Source organism: Bactrocera neohumeralis, chromosome 2, assembly GCF_024586455.1.
Source record: "Bactrocera neohumeralis isolate Rockhampton chromosome 2, APGP_CSIRO_Bneo_wtdbg2-racon-allhic-juicebox.fasta_v2, whole genome shotgun sequence".
NCBI lineage: Eukaryota > Metazoa > Arthropoda > Insecta > Diptera > Tephritidae > Bactrocera > Bactrocera neohumeralis.
Genome location: NC_065919.1, coordinates 2704698 through 2729976, shown reverse-complemented (window position 1 = coordinate 2729976; position 25279 = coordinate 2704698). Strand labels below are relative to the sequence as shown.

At 35.2% G+C, this 25279-nt stretch overlaps 1 protein-coding gene across 1 annotated transcript in view; it reads right to left on the bottom strand.

The window, feature by feature from the left end:
• LOC126751689 (uncharacterized) overlaps nt 1-25279 on the bottom strand; it is an 85487-nt gene that overhangs the window by 44334 nt on the left and 15874 nt on the right. Inside the window, exons 3-8 of the mRNA XM_050462147.1 lie at nt 19622-19819; nt 19140-19325; nt 18198-18386; nt 17812-17968; nt 7954-8085; nt 6130-6297 (exon numbers count right to left, since the gene is read on the bottom strand). Coding sequence (XP_050318104.1) covers nt 6130-6297; nt 7954-8085; nt 17812-17968; nt 18198-18386; nt 19140-19325; nt 19622-19819 — 1030 coding nt within the window. The remainder of the gene's footprint in view (nt 1-6129; nt 6298-7953; nt 8086-17811; nt 17969-18197; nt 18387-19139; nt 19326-19621; nt 19820-25279) is intronic.

Here is a 25279-nt window from a genome sequence, read left to right as displayed (position 1 = left end):
TTTTCACTTACAAAATAGAATAAAGGGGGTGTTTGCAGTTCTTCGAGCTTCCAATCGGCGCAGTATTTTTACATCATTTTCATGTCAGTTAGAATCATTTTACGTTTATTGTTTTATGAAGCTGTTTGTTGATGGAAAAGTCCACTGATATGCGCAATTTAATTTGTTTTGGTGGAGTGAAATTTTTGTTTTGCTTCTGTTAAAAAAGCACATTTATGAATTCCAGAAGTTTTCAGAAATTCACGTTTCAACGTTTTGTAAGATATTTATTCATTGCACGAGAAGTAAAAATACTTAACCCAAAACCAAAATCGCTTTATTTGGTTTATGGGATTTTTTAACGTCTTAATTAAGAAATAGAAGGCTAAATCTGGATCTGGAAATGCTCTTTAAAGTAATAACCTATGAAAAATCTTGAAAATTTTCGTTTGATCAGTGCTATAAAAAATCATCTCTGCAACGCCTGAAACACACGTATACGTACCACCCTATAATGCTTGAATGCTTCCGTTTTGTGTAAGTTGTTTTAGTTTTTTCCCAAATTCTTTGTCAAGATTCTCTAAACTATAATATCTGACATAATTTTATACTCATTTACCTAGGTATTGGCATGTCTTGGAAATCTGTATTATATGTGTCACGCATTGCTTTCCCAGGCTGCACAGATTACACAAAATGCAGTGAACATTTTCAAGCATTTTCGGAATATTCCGACACCTGAAAGTAACTGAGTGAAACTACTCACCAATAATCTGCAAAAGTAAAGAATAACTTGAGAAGCTATTTTTCTCTACTGACCCTCATAGTAGCTTAAATATCGTGTTCTTACTGTCAGCCTCGTTTATCAACTTTTCCGCATTCATCTACTTTCTTTAAATAATACATTTACGGTATATTTTTACATCCCCTAAGTGGCTTTATGCCGCTGATTGTCAAAAGCCGAATAAATCAACATAAGATATTTTCAACACAATTATATTATATATTTCCCTTTTCCAATTTCTGAATTCATCAAAATGTCTTTGCTTCAGTTAACGCTCACAACACCGCTGGTGTAAAATAGCTCATGGCTGAATGCAATTTCAATCAGGCTGCAATGTTCCGGTATTTTTCATTGGAGCTGCTTTGTAACGAAAAACAATTTCGCGATCTTCCTACCTCCGTCTAAAAAAGGATGGCAGCCAAAATGTATTTCGTAGCTTCTAAACGGCCAAAGCCAGCAACCAATCACGGCGACCTGCGTATAGCATTTCACGTTACTCATACGCCATGTCGTGCACGCGCCTAGCTCATAACGGCAGCGGCACAAAGAGTCAAAGTAGAGTTAAGTGAGCGTGCAAATACTACTAAAAACGTCAAAGGCTACGGACGGAAAACCTGTTGAGTGGCACATAAATTCTGTAACGGAAACACAAGTGGTGGGCGGGTGCTTACACGTGAAATATTTGTTTGTTTGTGATTATCCAACATGTACGCATTCCACTTCTTGAAAAATATGGGTGCTTTCCTTATCTACAATTTTTGGAAGGTAAGATGATTTATGGGGAAATTACAGTGGATTTTTGTGGAAAATATATTTTAGCATGACTTCAGCTCTTTGCTTCGAGAAGTTTCGAGGATTTTAAATCAATTCAAGTGAAGTAATCTAAACTAAAGTTATGGGTTTTCTCTGCTGGGCAACTTTCTGTAAGCAAGTGGAACAAAAATGTTGTGAAAAATCTAGAAAAACATGTTTTAATAGGAATATATATATATAGGTATATATAAATTTATAAAATATTTTAAATGCTCAGCAAAGTTGAAGAATATGGAATAAATTAAAAAAAACGTTTCCCTTTCAATATTGAGATACGTGTTAATAATAGTATTTAAAGAAATTTCATAACAATAACAAATTCCATTAGAGTTTTTCTCACTTCCACACAATAATTTCCTTTAAGATTAACTGCAGCTTTATTTATAATAAAATCGTTGAAAGTAATACCTAAGTCCCTGTTTGCTTTGTATTAAATTCATGTTTCTGTGTGTGTTGAAGTGCCACACTGAAAGCTCCATATTTACCCACACATTGCGGTTTAACACATTTCAACGTTTCATAAGCTTGAAAATTTCACTCACACTTACAACGCATTTACACATGTTAACAAGTAGAAATGCAAGCACTCTTCCAATCACTCAACTGTATGTACGCTGGCATGTATGCATATGTGTGAAAAGCGTCATTGAAAGCTGATGCCGTTAGTCAGTAAGCATCTCCAAGGCAACATGCATGCATTCGTATATTGTCCGCGTACCCACAGACACACATAAACACAAGCTCGCAAGCCTTATATCAGGCATTCATGCAGCTATGCAACCAGCCACGAGAGCCATCCATCCATCTCCAGCCATCCATCTATGCGGCCAGCAAAGCGGTAAGCAGCCATTCGGCCAGCCAGCTTAAAGTGCTCAAAATGCACAACCAGCAGATTATCTCATAGCGCTCGCTTTGAGCTCGCTGCCGCAAGCATTTATATCTGTGTTATGGTGGTGGCATGGTTGACATCACTTGGTGCCAGGCAGTCCCATTCCGCCCACTGTAGTGTCCGCAATGCTTTTTGCCCTTCCGCTTGCCATTTCTCCTGCAGCTCTACCCTTGTCCTAAATTACTAGAGGACGGTACGTTTGAACGGTTTTTTCTTGTCTGGCAGTTGACGAATAGCTGGCAACATGTTGACATAATTTTACCAAAACATATCCACACAGCTGCATTTAAGCCGTACTTACATATGGACATGCACAATATTGGCTGAGCTGTTGAAAAAATATGTGCGGAAATATAGAAATATAAAAGTTCAGCGCTGCTCTGAAGCTATGCAGTTTGGCTAAAACACACACATGCATGTACAAAATTTTATTTATGAGTTACGCTACGAGGACAGTGCAAAAAGTCCGTGTGTTATGCGGAAAATCCTCATTTGTCTGGCGCCGAAAACAGTTTATATATGAATCGAATACGATTATATTTTTGGATTTTTTATTAATCTTGACACTAATAAAATACATACGAGAAAGCAATATTCACGGGTAGTAAAATCTGACATATACGATTATGAGTATGAGAAAACCTCTTTGGATACAAAGATTTCACCATTATTCCGTTTTAAAGATTTTGTAACACTTTTTGGTGAACAAATCTATAATTTAGATTGTATTAAGATGAAAACTAAAATCAAAAAATGTAACCAAAAAAATAAATGGCAGAACTGACATTAAATATATCAAGGAAAAGAAGACATCTCTGCACAAATTTAATATTAACTTTAGTTTTTCTTAGAGTAGGACTGAAACGGATTACAGTTAATAAAATTTCTCAAAATTTCACTTCCACGAACTGCTAAAACTCGCCGACAAATCAGTTCAACAGTGTTTCTAGACAAGGGGACAAATTTAGATGCATGTTTCCGAGTTGAGGGTCACTTACAGTAATAGCTGTGCATGTGCTTTTGTGCGGCATCTCCGTCTAGGGGCAAAGCATCGAGTTGGAAATGAATTCTAAGTGGCTTTAAAATGTGAACATCACACAAACGTTTTGCAAAATTTTGCGCATTATCCCTAAGAGATCGCCCTTATGCCCTGTCGCAACATATGTGCGCATATTTTACATTAACTTGCACGTATGTGTACTTTCAAAGTTTTAATGCACTTTTCTCTTTTTTCTCTCTTGTCCGCACCCATCAAATTCGATCATTCTGCATAGTGGCAAAGCACATCAAACACAAGTGCTAACTTCGGCTGACATACTCGGGGTTATGGTTGCAAAATCACAAGCGTTCTTGTACAACATACTCTGCATACTCGATGGATGGAAGCAAGCTCGATAGAGAAAGAGTACGTGCTACAGGCACATGCATACATATATTTGCCATATGTGTCATAAGTACAAAGTTATAAGCTATTCAAGACACTAAATCATTTCCATGTAATTGAATTGTAGCTAGTGATTTCAAGCATTATTCAAACGTAAAAGCGGAATCGATTTTGTGCTACGTAATTGAGCCGTTTAGTGAAGGAAATGTAAATGTAATGTAAGTTGAGCTTTAACTTTAAGAAAACATTCTTTAAAGTTTCCAATAGTAACGTTTAATGCTATATTATAACGGTTTATTTTGGTAATACGAGTTGGAATTATTTAAAGATAACTTGTTGCTTCCAAGAGCGGCAGTAAGGTTAGACGAAATTGGTGAAATAGCTAATATATTTGTGATATATACTTTATTTAACTTACTGATAACTACCTTTGATTTTATTTTTAATAATTTTATGACCTTTTTTATACAAACATTTCAAAATATGGCGAATTTCTTTTTGATTTTCACTCATTTTTGAACAACTTCCAGAATTTGTTTAAGGTTAACAAAGTTTAAAATCTCGCCTTTCCAACACTATATGGTATGACACAATGTGATTGGTAGCACTGGAGATAAACGACTGCAACGACATCTATTGACAAAATACGAAAAGACTTTTTCGACTACCAAATATTTTATAATTAAAGCTTTATGAAAGCGCTGCAATTTGTTAGTTTTTATAATAAAATTTTGTATTCCAAATTTTTTAAGTGGAAGATGTTTATATATTTTTTTAAACCAGCGAATTAGTCAATAAAAACACAAATCGCGCTTCCTGGCACTTTAAATACTTATACTCTACAGTAATCAATATTGATTTTTGCTTTCGGTTTTGCACCTCGCAACCGTAAGCAATCTTCCTTAATGAATTTTATTTTAATTTTGTTATAAAACGTACGCAGAAAAATCAATAGCACTTGACCTACTAAGCGTACAAGGTAACATTTGCCACCACACGTACATACATACATTAATGAATGTTGTGAATTTTGTTCTCCGGCAGGCTATTTGCAGAGTTCAAAACCCTTTTTGTACGAACTGGCATTTATTAAACAACTTTTTAGGCTTGAAACTATTGCAATTAATTCTGCCAATATTGGCGCAGCAAAAATGTGGTAGCGCCTTTTTTTCGCCCCGACTGTAAGCGTATGATTGGATCGGTTATTGCACTTAAAAAATACTAAATTACAATTACTTTCCATACTAACTTCCGCTTTTGCAAGCGCTCATCGCAGTCGGTTTTGGGCTGCCGCAGCATTTTCAATAAAACTTCTGGCTTTGCAACACAACTTTTGCCCCCAGCAGCATATATATACACATACAAATGCGCTTTTGAGTACACACATATATTTGTGTGAGCTTAGACGCTTGTGCGTGTGGTAATGTGGCAACAACTTTATTCAACAAATGCAATTATTCACATGCGCTTCATTGAATTTTGCAGGGGCAAGAAAATCAGAATTCAGCTGACGCTAGCAGCAAGAAAAGCTGACAAGAAGCCGTTATTACAGAAGCAAACGGCTTTAAATACAACTATATATTACGAATAAATTGAGATAAACGGCTTAAAGGCCGATGACGGCCACAACGGAAGCTTCACGATTCAACAAACACTAAAGACTTTCTATGAAAAATGGCGCATTCCATGGTGTAGTGTGGAGTTTTCGAATTTCAAGGAGTCAATTGTTGATTATAATAAAATTGCTGTAAACAGCATTGCAGCAATATGAAACATAGCTCATATTTTCATATTACTTCGATGACTGTTTTACATATTTATACTCGTTTCCATCAAATGTTCAGCTTTTTAATTATTTTTAGTTAAAACTGCTGCCAACTTCATATTATTATAATTTGTATCGGCATTATTAATATAATTTCCTCTTTCTAATACATTTCTTATCAATTTTCACAATCTTTTGGTTAAAATAGTTGGTAACTCTCTAATTGCTTACTTTTCTGATATGACTTCGATAACTATTATTTATGGCACTACTAGAGGACCGAAAATGATTTCAAAACTACTGCTTTTTAAAACCATCTTTTCTATTTTGAATTTTTTTCATCAAACTTTATCCACAAAATCGACTACTTCTAGCAATGGACGCGTGATAAATGCCTGGCTTCCTGTGCCCGTGATTTGGTAGGCATGTTGTGCCTCGCTTATTTATACACACATACCCAGACACATTACATAACTATGGAAAATGTAATCATAAATTCAATAAATTTTACTTACTTCTTGAGCGTGGCAGCCAATGCTAAATCGGGTCGAACATCAAATCGTGTCTGCATATAGAAGCGCAATAAATTATCGCGCTCATTCTCACGTAATCCTTCTTCGAGTGCTAATGCGCCCAGCGTGTGATACGATTCGGACTCGGTGACGCCAAATAATAAATCATAGCTGAAATGAATAAACCAATAACGGTAAAATGCATAAGTGTCTATGCACATGATGGTATATAGAGAGTTGTGTAACTATGTATTTACGTTTGCATATAAATAATAACGCTTGCAATGAAGCTTCTGCGCGTCTGTCTATGTTTGTTTACGAATAAAGCTGCTGAGCAGTAAATACAGTAGTGAAAGATGATTTTGTGTATTGCATAAGTTTCGATCTTGTTGTGTAAATGCGTACATTTTACAAGCAAAAATAAGCAAAGTAACGCCAGCCACTACCACTACAAACGCGTTATCCACAACCACAATACAACCATGAGCCTAAGCGCAATACAAAACCACAATCAACTACCATCGCACCGCATTATATAAGAGCAACAACGTTATACTTCAACTACGTCTTATATGCATATGAGCACATGTTGTTACACAAAACCACACACTCACGTAATGTAATTTATGCATGTGTGAGTACGCGGCATTTTCTTATACGAAACTTGTTTACCTCAACTTGGCTTATTCGCTGCGGCTTTTGAGCTAATGCACAGGCGTTAATAGCAAATAATGGAAGCGGTAAATTTTACTAAATTTTTGGTAAGCCTTAGCAAAGCGTTTAGCTCGCCTTCGCGCCTCGATTATCTCCGAGAAATGATAATTATTTATTTGGCTCAAGCAAACTACTTAATTTTGCGTCAAGCAAAAACTTCAACTCAAGTATTCTGAGGAAGTTGGCTCTTTTGGGCGCGCCTACAACGCACAATGTAGACCATATGTGTGTTTTCATGTAATCCCATGCGAAGTTGGTTGCCCTACTAAATGCTTTTCGGTTAGTAATACCTTTAATATCAACAATGCAGCACCGATTAGTTACGCAACCGTTGCGTGTATTTTAATTAGTTATTTATTCATTAAGAGATATCTAATTGCTAATTAGTAACATATGTGCATAGTTCGTGTTGAAAACGGGTTGTTTTAAGTTCTATGGTAAAGACATGTGTGAATATACAGGCTGAGAAGGACTACATCTGCTAATTATACTTCAACCACCACATCCGAATACTTTAAATCTCTTGGAATATTTTCCATACAAGCTCATTATTCCGATCATTCAGTTTGTATAGCAACAATATGCCAAAGTGGTCCATTATTGGTGGTTTCTTCTTATGAAGAAAGGGATGTGTACAAAATTTTAGATCTTCATATCTCTCTACCCTTTATAACATATACCATTTAAGCAAAGGTTAACAACAGACGATTTTAGTAGAAGTATTTACCACTTCGGAAAAAAAGGATTTGAGGTCAAATTACTTCCTGGTGATTGAAAATAATCATCAGCGAAATTTTTTAGCATCCAAATAAATACCACGATCTATAGAAGACCGGCGATTAATCCTATAACTGAGACGAGAAGTATCTTAGTTAGAGCAAAGAGTTTGAACGATAACCTTTGAGCTTCTCAGAAGACCATTTACTACATATCATGTAATTGTTGTTAGTAGACTAAAGATCAACGAGTCCACGCACATACTAGCTGTTCAAACCAACCAAGGTCTTATACGCCTCAGCTATGACATCTTATCATATTTACTGATACGCAAAAAGAGCAATATAATATAAGGTAACTCAAAATATTGAAGAGGAAAACAAAAATATTACAAACCGACTGAAGTGTTCAGTGTATTGCCCCATCACTTTGTATGGCTGATTTGGTATCACATGGCCATCGACAATTGGACCCAATGGAGTTGAAAATTGGGGAAATGATGTTGGTATTTTTAAGATGTCCTGGTAGCTGCAAGAAGAATATCGACGAAAGAAAAATAAAATTAAATAAATAAAATAAAAATCGCATTTTATTATAAACGAAAGATATTCTGAGAGAAGTGAATAGAAACAAGCAATGTCCATGCAATATATGAAAACTGCCGGTATATTTATATAATAATAATAAATAAATACAACAGTAAAAGTAGCGGAAGTAGACGTAAACATATGAAAAGGACGAACAACAAAAAATCTCTTCAAAGGCGTAGCAAAGTGGGAGAAAAGGAAATTGCAAATATGCAAAATTTATAGCAAACTGAGTTTATTTCCTTATTTCCGCACCACAGACCATTGCGTATACGCCATGTACCACCCACACACTTTATATACAAACACTTGCAAATTTCATACACTATAAAAGGTAACACGTGGGTGATAAAGCTCTAAAAAGGAAAGTAGAACGATACACATTTAAATATTTTACTGCTACTTCTTCTTTTGGCATTTTCCAGCTGAATGCGTCAGTTATTTTCTAAGTGGTAGTTCCGTATGCGCGCGTTAAAATTGAATTACCTGAAGGAGTAAGTTTCTATGTTTAAGCTTAATGCGCCGTATAATAGCTTTATATATTGCATAAGAACATGTGCTTTCGCGTAATAAATGCAAGGCAATTTCACAACGAAATAATCAACATGAGTGTGAATTGCCTTAAAATTGTAAGATAGGGTGCATAAGTTCATTCCTGTAAATGTGCATATATTTTAGTAAACACATGTTGCTTAGACAGCCGCAACTCCTTCACTATGAAAATAATTAAGGAAATGCGGCATCACAATACCGCGCCACAAAATTGCTATTGAACTCCTTCACACTTCACTTGAAATAATTAACTTTCTACGTAAAATTCAACCAAGCCAAAGATGATCTCATTTCGTCTGTGTTTAGCGTTACCAAAACATATAATATTTTGTGATTACCAGAAAATTAGTTTATAGTTGGGATGCCAACCTTTAAAAAATTTTAAACTGAGCGAATTATTACTAAATGATTGTATTGTTTCTTAACTGCGACGCCAACTAATGAGAAAATAAGCTTGAAAACTTTTGATGTGGAAAAACAGGACGAAGTTCTCGAGTTGTGCAAGCGACACCGTTAGGGGCAGACTTATTTCGTGTACGGCTAGTACATACCACTTTTCCTTTTTTGGTTTTTTCGGAACTCTTTGAAGATAAATAAACTAATAATATCCAGCGAAAGCATTGTTGTTAATTTTTTTGTTTGATGTACTTTTTCATAAATATTTATTATGTTTTTTTTGATCTTGTAAAATCTTCTGAACGCAAATTGCATTCCACACATTAACGGCAAACCACAAAGCATTTTTTACTCTGCCACTTAAGCTGAAAAATCTCAAGAGCCTCTCATGTGCCGTTGAAAGTGTGGATATATGAATGGGGCAATGCTGCAAACTGTAGCGATTTCGAGTGACAAATTTCCAACACGTGCTTATCGAGTAAAAAAGATTGAACAGTGAACAAAACGAAAGAGAGAAAACAAAATGTGAAAGAAAAACGCTCAAAAATAAATAACAAACAAAGGGTTGAGAAGCAGAATAAAAAAGATTGTGAGCCACAACAGTCAGTGGTTGAATGAAAGTTGCTGCGAAAAGGTGAGTGAGGCAGCTGTTGCACAACACACATAGACACGCACGCAACATACATATATAGCAAGTATAAAATATAAGCATAAATGGCCGGCATAAAAATGTAGAACCACACACATCAGTCTACAAACATATGTATGTATGTATATAAATATGTGCTATCAAAGGGAATATTTTATATTGTCAACAACAATAAACACAAAAGTGGCGGAGAGTTTGCAACAAAGTAGAGACATGCCCGCTTGAGTGATGGCATAAAAGCAGTAAAACACCGAATTGCAGTGGCCAATATATCATAAATCACAGTTGACTGCATCAACAAAAGCTGCCTAAAGATATTAAAGCTATGCCATATATAGTATAAACTTTGGTACATAAAACATAAAAATAAAAAAAAAAAATTAGTGTACCACCCGGCGCATGTTGATGGATTGAGGTGCATGCCTAACCTGGGAAAGGCCATGGCCATGTAATGCTAACTGCTTCGGTAAAAACTTAAATAATGGCAAGCCTACCTAATGTCAGTTTTGTTATGGTTAGGAGTAGTATAACTTGTATGAGTTAAACATTAGTTAGAAAAAAATTAGAAATAAAATTTACTTCAGAAGATATAAATATTAAATAGTTGCTTACACTACAGGAAGGTACATAAATCCGCTTTGCTAATACCAGACTCCAATCAAAAATTTTAAGTGATCCAATTATATTCAATCTATTTTCACTACTTTAGAGTGTTCACACTGCCGTTAGAGATCTATAAAACAGCTGTTTTTGAGATTGAAAGATTCACACCGTTTAATATTTGTTAAAAGAAATATTGTATTTTCATATAAATCTTCACATAGATATGTTGATTGAAATATCTATAAGACGGCCATTGGAAATCGAAAATTGGAATCGGAAATAGTATAAATTAGTTCAATAATTTTCACTTCCAAATAAGACTGTACAAATTGAAATGTGCTCACTCAATTCTAACAAGATATCGCTCATATCGGCCGATGTACACACCACAAAGTCAATCAAAGACCAAATAACTATAATAGTCAGTAAACTAGTAAAAAATGTTCGTCTTATTATACAGTTATGGCAAATAGAAAATTATTTCTTTAGATCCCCAGCCGCTCTTAAAGGTACTGGATCCAACTCACAACTATATTTTCGATAATATTCTTTAATGTCGGAATATGGAGATGAATCTGACCAAGCGGCCTCTATATTAAGGTCGTTGATAAGACATTTTCAGAAGTTAGGTTGTCAATAATAAAACATAGATAACGTGGTTTAAGTCATCATCCTTCTACATCCAATTTCTTGATTCTCACCTATCTGAAATGTTTGATATCTGTGCAATTTGTGTGATAATAGAGTTTCGAAACAAGTTGCGAAGTTGCATCCAAGATAGATGATTTGGCTTCTGAATAAAGACCGATTATTTGTCCAACGAAAGTAGTTCATAAGCTGAAAAAAAGCCAGTTTTATACCGATAATAATTCATATTTTCGGTTACGGCAACAATATAATAAAAAATAAAAGAAGAATTTTCGGATTGCGTCCCGAAAATCGTCTGCGCACTTAACTATAAATTATAGAAATTTACTATTAGCGCAATTTGTTCATTTATAGCGTTATTAGCGCACTGAGTAATATGCTGTTAAGCTGCTTGTTAGCGGCAACACATTGCATGGCAAGCGATAAGCTGACGTTCTGTTTGGCTAAACAAAATTATGTCTAATATGTCTTCTTTTCTGATTTCAACATGCACCGGCACTTGTGTCAGTAAACCCGAACGTGGAAGCAAAGCGCATCGCGACGTTCAAACAAACTGACGCGTGTGTGGGGAAAATGAATTTGTCTAAACTTTTGTGCTGTCATCTATCAATAGCGTGTGACTATAAAATAATAAGATTTCGCTTCTATCAAGCTCAGCGGTAGCTGGAATAAATGTTGTGTGAAGAAAATTGATTTTCCGTAAGACTTTAGACAAGCGGATGTGTACAGTGAATCAAAACTTTTTGATATGTAAGAGGATATGTGTGTTGTAAGCTGAGTTTGTTTTTTTTGGAGAAGCATCAAATATGTCAGCTAAGTTCTAAATCCTGCCAAACTAAAGAGGCTGCGTTGAAAAGTTAATGGTGCAAGTTCAGAGCTTGCCAAGCTTGTGTTGAGTAACTTTGTGATACCAGAAGTTAAGGGAAAGAGATGGTAGGGAAGCTAGGGAAAGAATCTATATGAATATAGAAAATGGCAAAAAGTAACATGACCTGTTGGGATAAAGTGGGAGTTAAAGTGTTTTTCTGTAGTTTAGCTGTCGCTTCTGTGGCTTCAAGTGATTTTAGTGGGCGCTGGTCAACTACTTAAAATTTATCGTGAGTGTCGTTTTTAACGCTCTACTCCATTATAAATCCGATTAGTTCTCAAACTTTCGCAGGCAAACAATCTAGACCCAATTCGTAATGATCAGCTGGTCATTTCTTCAATAAATAAAAATGTTAAATTCTAATCAAGAACCAACCTAAACTAACTTATGCTAGCATCAATTGACGACCCCGTGTTTGTTAAGCTTAAAAATTACTATTACCCTGCATTTCCTCTGAGACGCTCGGCTGTCAATTCATAAGAAGATAGGGAACAAAATATTCTCAAATATTTGTAAGATAAACACTTTGAAGGCTTAGCAGCAATTTTGGATTTATGCGATTATGAATTTTAATTTAAAGTGTTATTTGGTTCAAATATTTAATTATCAGAAGAAACTCCGACCCTGATATGATTGTGATCATAAAGTGTCACTCAATATCCAAATTTTCAACGTACACTTCTGACCTTTTCATGAATCCAACGCTTTCAGAAACTATTATTGTTGACTTGAAAACTTCAAACTTTCGAAACAGTTTATTATCATTCAGACACACGCCACGAACTCATTGCCACTCATATCCAATACCGGAACCTTTAGTGATATTCAGCGACCAAGAAGTGTTTGCTAATTAAATATTATATCTGCTTCAATATACGTAACTTTTTGCTAATACTATGCACTTAAAGCTACTTCTGCCTCATAGATGGCATCAAAATAAATACATGAAATTAACATTTTGCTTTCCGGCTTTCCATATAACTTGCAAATAGTTCCCTCGAACACTAAAGTGCAAATATATGGAAATTGAGACTTTTCACTGCAATAAAAGTGTATGCTAAAATTCAACTAAAATTTAAATAAACTGAAAGTGCATTACTTGTGTTAACAAAGTTTCGGATATATTCAAATTACACTGAACTAAAGTTTATAATTTCACAAAGCGAAGGAAGTGTGAAAAGTGAAATTGCATGAAATTGCACACGCCTTAGAAAATTCCGAGTAATTTATGCGTAAACGTGGAAAATATATGTTTAAGCAGGAACGCTTTTTACGTTTTCACAACGCTTGTTTTATGTAGGTACATACATATTCAAATAATTTGTCAGTATGTGTGTGTAAGGTGATATTCGATTTACACAGACTCTGCTGCCTTACTAAGGGTGTTTCTTTGAAGCAAAAGATTCAGTAAAATTTTCGCAGTGACTTCTTTTGGTATTTCATTTATTGACACAGAATGGAACTTATGGACCACCAGGATGTTTTGAATTCACTTTTTCAAGCATGGTTGGTATTTCGACAATATTTATTTTCAAAGGATTTAGTCGGAGCAAATTTGACTTGATGTCTTCACACGTAAGTAACAAAAATCTTCCAGCGGCATCAAATCACATTATATATACGACCAAAGAGAAGTTCCTTTTTCTTTATAGAGATAGAGATATTTTAGTTTCGGTTACGCTAGAAATAGCGATAGTTGCAAGTGCAGTACATACTCTGGCGCTGTTCTGTTGGAGGCATTTCAAACTTAAACGATTTTAATTGAAGTACGAGGAGTCAGCCGCATTTTGGAATGAGTCCCAACGCCAAAAAACTAGTTGACTGCGGAAATTTTACGACAAAAAATGTTTAGACAATAATAGACTTTGCATGACATTCAGTAAATGTCAATGACATGTGTGCACTTTCATAGCTCGCTTGACAGCTGTTGTTCAAAGAAATTTACTAACTCCAAAAAGAACACCCTATGTGAACAATAACGTTTATTAAATATAAGTTACAATCTTATGCTTAAGGAAAGAATGCCGATTAAATTTTTAACTCATTTTTCAATAATTTCAAATGACTGATTTTCTGCAGGGGAATGAGCCATATGAAATATCAAACAAAAGTTAATAATTGCAATTACTTCGCATAAATGCTATTATTCAGTTGAAAAAATACTAAAATAATGTGACACGACATATCTGTGTCAAGTTTAATAATAGAAAATTAATAAGGCCATTTTTTGTAAAAGCTTTTTCCACAATTTTTCACAAAGCATATTTTCAAATAAAACTGCGCAATTTTTTAACTCCCATGTCTAAATATCAACAGAGTAAAAAATATTAAACTTTTTCACAGCTTAAATGTGAATGTGCGTAATTTGTCAGTTTACTCAGCATATCATAGCTTGACATGCGGCGGAACTAAATAATTGAAAATTACTTTATCATATAAATATATTTGTTTTCCAACTAGTTAGTTTAATTGCCACATTTATGTCCAAAAAGTTTTTATTCGCATGTCATCGGTGTGCGCAAATACAACTTTTTGATGCTTATGCTCACTCATCAGCCGCTTTGATTCACTCAAGTCAACAAATATTTACATGCTCAGCATGTTTGGGAAAGTTGCCAAATTAAATGAAAATAAGTTGAACAGAATGTTGGCAAAAAGGTTAATTCTATACTAAACTGCAGCTCATGTGATTTAATCCCGACCACGTGTACTCCTATCATTTACAGTTAACAATTTTTTAGCAAAAAACTTTCAAATCTGTCATATGAAAATAAAGTGTGTTTTTTGTATAACCACTTCATACGAATGTCATAATTTTATACATATTCATGTAGGTATGAACCGCTTGCAACTGCCGGACATTGGATAACCGTAATTAGCTGATATAGTATTTATGGAAATGCACAAATATTTGCGATCTGCCCTATAAGGAGGATGAGTTGTACTGAGTAGAATTAATACTTCAAGCTTGAACAATCTATATTAATGTAGTAGCAGAACACATTATTAAAAATGACTTTCTAAGAAAAGTGTAGGTGGATGTAGACCGATTTCGTTTACTTTCGAACTGCGCGTGTGGGAAATTAAGTCAAATCGTTTACGAAATTCTGGTGCTGAAAACTGAAAAATTCTAATGAAAGATTTTTTACAATATACCTTCAAGAAAATAATCTCCAGATGAGGAATTGAATACGTTAAAGAGGTATTGATACCATCCCTTGCAAATGAGAGACTTCCTGCTACAGTAGCATATTGATTGTTCTTGGTTGGACTGATTGTTTACAGAAAGTAAATATTTCAGTAATATTGGAATTATTTATCACTTAAACTTTATTAATACCAATAAAGGTAGGTATGTGGGCCATAAAATCATAACACAAGCATTTAACACCTGCTGTGTACTTAGAAGCTACATATGTATACGTAGGTGCATAAAATTCCACTCTTATGTAGGCACCAACTACCAAAAATTAATAAAATTGAAATTAAAAAGGTATTCGGTTTCGATAAACCTTGCCGATATTAAACAAATAGGGAAAATCAATATTTTTACATCAACGGAATTTAATAAACTATTCAATGAAGAATTTACTGCCCGCAGTAATTTGCTATCATGAATATAAACATGTGTATATATACAAGTAAATATTCATGGATAAAATAAGGTATATTACACCTCATGGTTAGTGAATATGTAAATCATGCTCGTAGCCAAGAGGCATATTTTGGGAAAAAGACGAATTTATTTTTGTGTGTGAGAGCTTTTTTGTAGAATTTTTTTACTATTATAACGATTAAAGTCGCTAAAAATTGTGAATTAATTGAAGGTAATATTTTTGCTAAAGTGCATGAATCCAATGGTAAAAGCGAAACCCATGAAAGTTTGTATAAATGTGAATCACAAAAATTACCATAAAATATTTTACACTGATTTAAACATACAAACCAGAAAACGGCTGTAAAGAACCAAACAAAAAGGCAAGCATTTTTGGCTCAATAATGAGGCTACCAATAAATAATTAATATCATTTAATGCATACTCTAAAATTCGCAGAACTGTATACACCTACATGCATAATTAAGTAATATGTACGAAAGCTATCTAACACTTCAAACCAGCCAATGCACAATAGATATGCATAGATATGTTCTTCGATATTTCTGAACTCTGTTTAAACAATTGGTCACACGGTTGACACACACACTTCTATATGCGCACACGCAGTCACACGCATTCAGCGCTAACTTGAGCAACAAAAGCCAGTTATCTCCATTGTTGCTTGGAAGATACGCGGCACATTTGAAGTCCAACACCCCGCCAAGTGGCTCTGCTGTCGCTGATCGCATTAACGCTACAGTGCGTTACATTGAATTGCAAATTGACCGTAAGATTATTCACGCCGCATACCCATGTCCCCCTTTCGCTTTATCTATAGCTTATTTGAGAGCAACTGCGGATGACAGGAATCGACTACACTGAGCACGAATTTTATGTTTTAATTAAAATTACAAAGTGTAGCCGATAAAAGTAGTTGGGAACTTCCCAAGGTGGCGCATGGAATTATTATAATTAAGTAATGAAAAGAAGTTGGAAATGCAAATTTCAAGAATGCTAATTAAGCGATAGAAACAGGTGAGGCAGTGGGATGCACTCTATTCAGCATGCATGCATGTGTGTGTGTATAATATTGTAAGGTATGCTTGAAATGTAACAGAACTGTGGCTGGTAGTCAAAATGAAGCTGAGGCGCTAACAAAAAAGTAAGCATGCACTTATAAAATATTCTAGTGCTAAGATAACAGCCAACTCGAGCAACCAAAGAGTTTCAGAGAGACATTCAGCTATCAATAATTATGGGAAAAAATAATGTTTTTGGGGTTTAAACACAAACGAATTATATTTGAATCTTACGCGAATTTGATCAGAAAAATAAAAAGTGACCAGGTAACAGTAAAAAATGGAGCTCAAACTGAACATAACACCAGAATCGCTCAACGAGTTCCGCTCCTAAAGGGTGTAAGTTGTTTAAACCTTAAGTCACTCGACTGCTTATTAAACCAAATATAATTTGAACATATGGTCCTCAATTTATCGCACAATAATGGTGAGTTCATATAATGCGAGAAGCCCTAAAACCATACGCTGTCTTTTGAAATTTGGTTGATTACACAAAGTACAAAATCAATCAATGTGGGACCACCATGGGATATAACAAAATTTTTTTAAAAGAAATTCTAATTTCAAATATGATTTTTGTGATTGAGGATCGAAAATCACTAAAAGCGATATTATATATGAGGTGGACAACTTGCTTTTTTTTCTACAAGCGATAATGTTGTCGAAAAGATATCTATTACTTTAGTTCTTTGTGAGTTATGACACCCAAGCACGATATACGAGCCTACTGTAGAAAGTGTGTAAAGTTAGTAAACCCTCCAACTCAAATAGGGCTATATAGTTAATTCATCCGAAAAGGAAATCTCATCATGCTACTTTCCTTTTACAAGGAACAAGCATAATTAATTCATCTGTATTCTGATTAATTAATCAAATATTAAGGCAAGTCATCGCAACGAATTTCGCACAGTGTGTAATAAATTCGCCGGCAATGACGACGCGCATTGCGCTAAACCGCATAAATATGCAATGCTTAAGTGAGGCACACACACAAACACATTCGCTTAACCCACTTTAAGCTGCACGAGCAGAGATCAAAGTGTCTATACAAGCACAAATTCTCTATTATTTGCCAAAACTCCGCTTGGCCTAATTTACAGGCACCCACACACACATGCACGCACAGCACTTTACTACATAATGCCATGTGTTGGTAGGCTGGGTGGTGCGAAATAATGGAATTTGAAATGCGAGATGTCAGCCCAAACTAAAACGTGATTGTGGGCGTAACCGCCATAACGCCGCTTTGAGTACTTTATAATTAAATAACTTACCGCTGTTGGCGCAAGCAGGACAGCATCTCCTCGTTGTCATCGTTTAGGGGACAATTGAGCGTGTGAGCGATTTGCATGGTGAGCTGAAGCGAATGATTACTGACCGCCCAGTCTGACATAGCCGAACCCGACATGAGTATGGCGCGATGAAATAGGCCTGTGAGGCGGTGTTTACCCGTCAAAGTGAAGGACAAAGGCGTCAGCGAGCGTTGCGCAACCAAGCGGGTCATGGCGGCGGTAATATAAAAAGGAGAGAGGATTCAATTAATTTAAATGAAATTGAAGTGTAAATATGTGATAAGTGACAGGATATCGTGTCTTTGTGAAAACCCATTCACAGCTCTAGTTGGACACGTGTACCTGTGTGTGTGTGTATTATTGCCTACCGGATGCAACAGGCGATATCATCAAATAATTTACGCATGCAGCACCTGTGCTGTGTCCCATGAGCGTTACGCTGTCCTTATCGCCGCCGAAAGACGCGATATTCTCCTTAATCCAATGCAGGGCGGCAATTTGATCCAGCAGTCCGAAATTCGCGACAGTATTCTCATCAATGCTGGGCTTCAGAAAACCTGCGAAATATTTTAAATGAGAGAATTTAAATTAGGTGTGACGCAGAACGAAGGGGGTAAGCGTAATAACATAGTACTATATTTATATTTGTTGCTGTATGAAAAAATAACATGGCTGGGATTGATGACGTTGAGTTTCTTCTAAACTGCCAGCTCATTTTATTAACGCAGACATATCAGATATCTCAGAGATAGATAATGTATGTTGGCCTATACTGTTCTTCTGTGTATCTTTTTTACTAAAAGTAGAAGTATTTTGTTCTGGCTTACTAATAGTGTTGTGGTAGAGTTTGAAGTCTCACTCAGCTTCGTATTGTAGATGAAAATTTCACCAGAAAATTATTATTGTCATCAATCAATGTCATCTTTACATTTTTAGGGTGCTTCTAATTTATAATATCTAAGCTTGCTCCAACTAAAGGAAGTTCAATCAATCCGACAAATGTTAATATCATAAATGTTTCTTATACCAGAAGCTTTTCATTCTTATTGTACGAAGAAATGGAATTTATATTTGAGAAATGCTCGAATAACCAATTTTACTGGATATAAGGTAACCTCATTTAAGTCAAAAGACCAATTTAGACAGACATTTTATAGCCAACGAAATTACATTAATTTATTCCAAGCAGAAAATAAAATATGTTCCACATCTAGAGTGACCGACATTTGCACCTCACTGTATATATCTCTACAAAATTATATACATACTCATTCAGACCTATACAAATAAAATTGCAATTTTACACTTACCCATGACACCGAGCCGATAATTGATGGTAACAACAATGACTTGCCCATAGCTGGCGAGCACTGATCCATCGTAGGGATTGCCACTGTTCCACTCAAAAGATTCGCCATGCACGTACACCATTACCGGTAAACGCTTTGTGGATTGTGTGCCCATATCGTAGGCGTTGGACGCGTCGAATACGCCATCTGCGGCCAATACAAGAAAAAGTACTATGGCATTAAATTTGACTTTGTTAAATGGATTGGTAGGCGAATGATGTGCGAAAAAAGGTGTCATTCACTGTCACACAACTCCGCGTAGGCGTAGGCAGCGCAATAAGCACTTGGACACGACGGGAGGTTAAGGTTAACACAGGGTAGACATTCATGGCATCGCACGAATATATAGCGCTATATCCATATACTTGTATCCATGCACATACATATAAATATGTATATATATATATCTATATATATATATATATATATGGAATTGAACTTACCCACACGCGGCACATACACATTCAAGTAAAGACAATCTTCGCTCTCCGTCTTCAGGTAAGGTAGCAGGCGTGTCAATTGCTTGTAACGACCGCGTGACATTTTCACACTTCCCTGCGCCGTGACGTCGGGCAACTGCTGGAGGCAGACTGGTGGTAAATGACGGGCCATTTTCAATCCTTGCCAAGGCAGTGGCGCACCTACACGTAAGAAATCGAAAAAAAAATGTTAACGCTTGCTGCTAAATTAAGCGAAAGTGTGCGAATAAAAGAAAAGTGGGGTAGAAAGATAGATGATAGTACAGGAGTATAAGTGCGAACACGCTTAAGTAAATTGCAGTTGCTCAAATAAATTATAACGTTTTAATTAACTGTTTGAACATGAGGTAGATTGTTATATTGTATGTAAAGGGCAATGAGGCCAAAATAATTACCTTGGAGATATTATAACTGGCTTTAATCAGCATATTACTAAAATTATTTTTGAACCGGGTGCAACAATTACTTATCTAGAAAATAATTTAACCTATTTGGAATTGTAATCCATAATTGTGGTAAAAAAAATTTCGTCTGATAAGTAATTTGAGCTTTTAAGATATTCGGTAAAAAAAAAAAACAAGAAAATATGTTTACTTTGATTGCACCGAAGCTAACTATAGTAACAGCTATTAGATGAGCAATATATTTTTTGCTACGAAGCATATCCTCATAGAGGAAAATTGTAGGGCGGCGGTACTAGTTCATGTTCGAAACTAGTGCAAATTTTCTTTTTATAGCAAAATTGAGAGAAACTGCAAATATTATCAAAGTCACTAGTCGTCGATGTTGGTATTCGGACACCTGCAAGGTATCCTTTTGACATTTTAACTGTAGCTTCATATTAATATTATCGAAAAAAACAATTAAGTATCTACACATCTGTGTTTGAAAATAAAATTTCAAGCCAACAAATGTTGGACCATCGAGGAGCTCCACACAGACGTGAGCTATAATCTTATCTACAAAAAGGCACAAATGATGGAACATCCTGCATATCTACAAAATATGTTTGCTTATTATGAATGTATATGTTACCATGTACTAACGGACTGGCAAGTGCATGGTGTCTATACTCTTGCCACGTACGAATTTTTTGCGCTTAAACATTTCTTAGCTTTTATTGCAAGGTGTAATTCGAGTACAAATGTTAGTAAGAAAAGTACTTGCGGATATCTTCACGTCCTCACCTAATTTGTATATGTGAGTCGCCGTGCGTCGCTATACATTTGTGCGCCATGTTTAATATGTGAAATTCCGTTATTTTGCATTTTTATTTTCAGTTGAAATTAATAAATATTTTTCGACAAATATGCAGAGTATTTGCAATTTCGGCCCAAATGGATCGAAAATTGTTTGTACAATAATTTTTTTCATATCGAAAAAAAAAAAAATATTTGCATGGTGAAGCAGAAAATGCTCATCAAAGAGGAATACTTGCAAATAATAATTTTTATTGCGCACTTATTTCTAATGTGAGCAAAGCAGATCTCAATAGATAAGGGAAAGGAAGAGAAAGTTGCCATAAATGGCGATAATATGACGGTTAAATAGAGCTCGGCGGTATGTTGGGATAATATTTGGTGAGCGCATTGTTGATATACGGCATATACGAGTACTTAAAACATATATACATATGTACATATGTGCCTGTCTAAATTAGAAAAAAATGTTCCAACACCTGTTTGCTTTAACATTAAATTGTGGCTGGCACAGTCAGTGACTACCATTATTTGTTTATTCATTCTGGTTTCTGCAAAGCTGCAAATATGCTTCTCAGAGTTGCGTGCTTTGTTTGTAAGTGTGTGCATTACTCTTTTGTTGATTATATTTGTATTTGCTTTGACGTCTGGAACTCTGTTTGCCCACGTGTAGAGCTTGTGCACGCAAGTCTTTATTGTTATAAGGCGCGCAGGTGTGTTAGGTTGGCATTCACCAAGATGCCAACACATTTTTGGTATACGAGGATGCAGTCAAATTTCAAATAATTAAATATAATATTTTTCTCGACTGAAATAAAGACGTATGTTCTTTGAAGGTACAAAAAGGGTGTTACTCATGCGATTTTAAAACCATTAAATCTGAGAGTTGTTGCCGTTCTTAATAATGCCACATCTAAATTCTTTATGAAAGCAACAAATTTTTCTTAAACAAACACAAATCCGGTTAAAAAAGTTTTGAATATTTCACACCAGAAAAATTCATTTAATTTTCAGTACAAAATCATCAAATAAACCACAAATAGTATATCTGTTGCTGACTCACTTCTAAGTTTCTACTGTTTAATAGCCGTTAGTTGCTCAATATTCACAAGCAATTTAAAGCCTTTCTATGGGCAATACCATGTGGCATACCATGGCGTATACGCAACGTCAGAAATATTCCATGCCAGTAGGTTGGAGTAATACTCGTATACAAATATGGCATACTGCAAAAGATATTGACAACAATGAACGCGTGTGTTGAATATGCACTTGTGCAACTCACCTCACATCAAAATACTATAAACATATGTACGCCGCATACACAATTATATAAGGTATTAAACACAACTGCTATATATGTGTGTGTCTACTAGCAGGTGGTGTAAATAACAACAGGATACGCGTGCGACCTCAAGCCGATGAACATTTCGACAAGATGTGGTTGTATGGCCAATAGCTACCCGCTACCATAATACTAACTTGTGTATATGCGTCCATTTTGGAGTGTATAATTGTACCATTTGTGTGGTCTGCAGCCACTGCATGGATGTGAATTCGAGTGGCATTGCTAAATACGTACACTTAAATGTGACAACCAAGCACTTAGATCGTGCAACTAGTATGTATATGAGGCACAGCAAATATCCATTGGTGTATAAGCGAGAACGTTTATTGCCTCCTGCTAATTATAATCACACGTCGATCGGATTTAATTGAGTGGTCAATGCTTTCGGGCACCCATTAAAATGGTAATCCCAACACCAGCTGCTACAAATCGATAGCTGGTATATTTGACTGGTGTATTTGGCTTATTTTAATGTTTACTACCAGCCTACTAATCGCTCTAATGTGTGGAACTGCTTAGCCGGAAGGTAAGCGTGCCGCAAAGCACATTGGTTAAGCAAGTGATTCTACATTATCAGATTCTATGACCTTTCATTCACAAGTTTAGCAAATGATTGCATGTGTACAATTTGGCTTGCTTCGTTTAAAGTTTCCTATTTAAATGTCATACATGGCGTATGAGTAACTTAAAGAGATAAGTGAACTAAAATGGTATATTGAAGCTTGTTGAAATAAAAATAATTTCAATTAAATAATTATGATGATGTTGGAAGTTTTTCAAATACTGTCGCAGATTGTACTAGTAGTATGTAAGACAAATTATAGAAAACAAATCAATGAAATGAAATTATTAGCACATTCTTTATGGACATTTTTTGTGGGAAGACTGATGGAAATCACTTTCCTTAGCCGTCATACAACCAATATAAAGAGTACTGTTCAAATGTTTACTCTAATGGCAGAGTAATCCATATAATCATTAGCTTAATGAATACCTAAATTATCTTGTTACTATACTATTGTTTTGATGAATTTGAAACTTGAGAATTATTTGAGCATAAGATCAAGGTGGGGTCGCTTATGTATTAGCTGTGCTTTGAGTAAAACCTTTTTTAAATCAACTAAATTTAATTTTTACTAATAATTTAATTTTATTATTATAATGTTCACTCTAATTAAATAAGGAAAATTTTAAATAAAGCATTTTAGTGGCAAATTCCACAAGTTTCCATAAGCACACAACAAGCCACACAACCCACCAGGTATTCAACGGCTAACTGGCTGCGTATACGCCACACACCACACATTAGAGACAATAATGACTTACCAACACATGCAATAAGCAGCATGAATACTTAAGCGTTGTATTTGTACAGAGGGTCGCCAGCAATTTAAGTTTGAATTTCGTAGTTGATTTCCGATGCGGAGCGCCGTGTTCACATTATGTTTTAACTGCATTTACAACGCCAATTTGCCGTTGTAATTTATGTACAGAAGAGCGCGCTTGAAACGTGTCGTTACTAACACCTAAACTACTGCTGTGCCCGGAAAACGGACTATACGGAAGCACACGCTGCAATACGAGTGCTATGGTCAATGCCAGAAAGGGGAGGACATTATGGTGTGGAATTGCTAAAATTACCGAAAAACGCAAAACAGCGGTCGATGGCGGTGCACTATTTGAATTTGCAGCTTATATTGCTCTTGCGTGTGTGTGGGTTGCTCTATACATATATGTATGCCGTATGTGGCTGTGTGGTGTGTTAAAAACAAATTTGAATTATCTGCGAGCTGCCAGCAAAGGAAGAGGCAAGTGTGTATTGGTATGTGGCAAAGACAGGAATATAAATGCGAATGCTGTTGGGAAAAATATTTCCATCCGACGGAAATGGTAAATGAACCAAATTCCAGCGAATTGCAGATATTTACATGAAATAACGATAAAACGTCTTATTGGGAATATATAAGAAATACGTGCTGTTTGAGCGAGTGCTTGGAGTAAAACAAGATTTTTTGGCACAGCAGGGTTTAAATTTATGAATTATTTACTGTATTATTGTTCCTTAAAACGATTTTATTACAAAATTTACTCTAGTTTATTTGTTTATATTTTTCGCCATAGTTATTTTCGGCAGAAAATAATAAACATTTGTTGCTTGTAAAATCATTTAATGTTCGCGCTACTTTCCTCGTTGCCACACGAAGACCACCTTGCCTGGCTAACAGCAACGTTTTTATTCTAATGCACCAATTTGGTATCTATAATTAAATCTCTTGACCGCAGAGGCGGTGATGTTGTCGCCTTCAAAGTCACAGGAAAGAAAGTATACAACAAAGTGGAAAAGAGGGAAGGACACGGTAACTTTAAATGCTTCCAAGTCATTGAGTATCGGCCAAATTGAAATCTCAAAAAGACGTTAAGAAATTAGGCCAAAAACGCAGGAATACACATATCTACAGAGAAGCTTTTAAACTGTTGTATTTATTTAACTTTTTCAAGCGAATTGTAGTAAGAAAATTTAAAATATCGGAGATTTTTTTTGAAGATTTCTCGATGTTATATGGAATAATGTTAACAAAAGGTCATTGCGAATTATTATATAAAACAAAACGAACTGACCAATTCTTGCATCAAAAAGTTTTGGAATACGTTTGTTTTTTACTTAAAATAGTAATATAAATATAATGGCAAAAGATCCCTTTTGATAGAATTATTGAACGAATCGTTTTAGGAACCAAAGGTTCTGCTTAAAACGAATGCGGTTTACAACCCTAATACAGCTGCCAAAAACAATGAATAAACGGTAGCTCTTCAACTGTAGAAAGTTTATGCACTAAATATTATTTAAAAGTCTGAACCTCGAAGTAGTCGGGTCAAGTAATTCCAATCAATGAAGATTTGAAAGAAAAATCATTAACTAAAATCTCGATAAAGCTTTGTAAGGCTATTTATTATAATCATTTTATTAGGTACACGGAATTGAAATTAGAAATAATGGTTAAGAAGCAAATGCGTTTAGACCGCATACAGAATAATACATTAATATACTGCTCTCTGCTTTTCATAATTAACAAC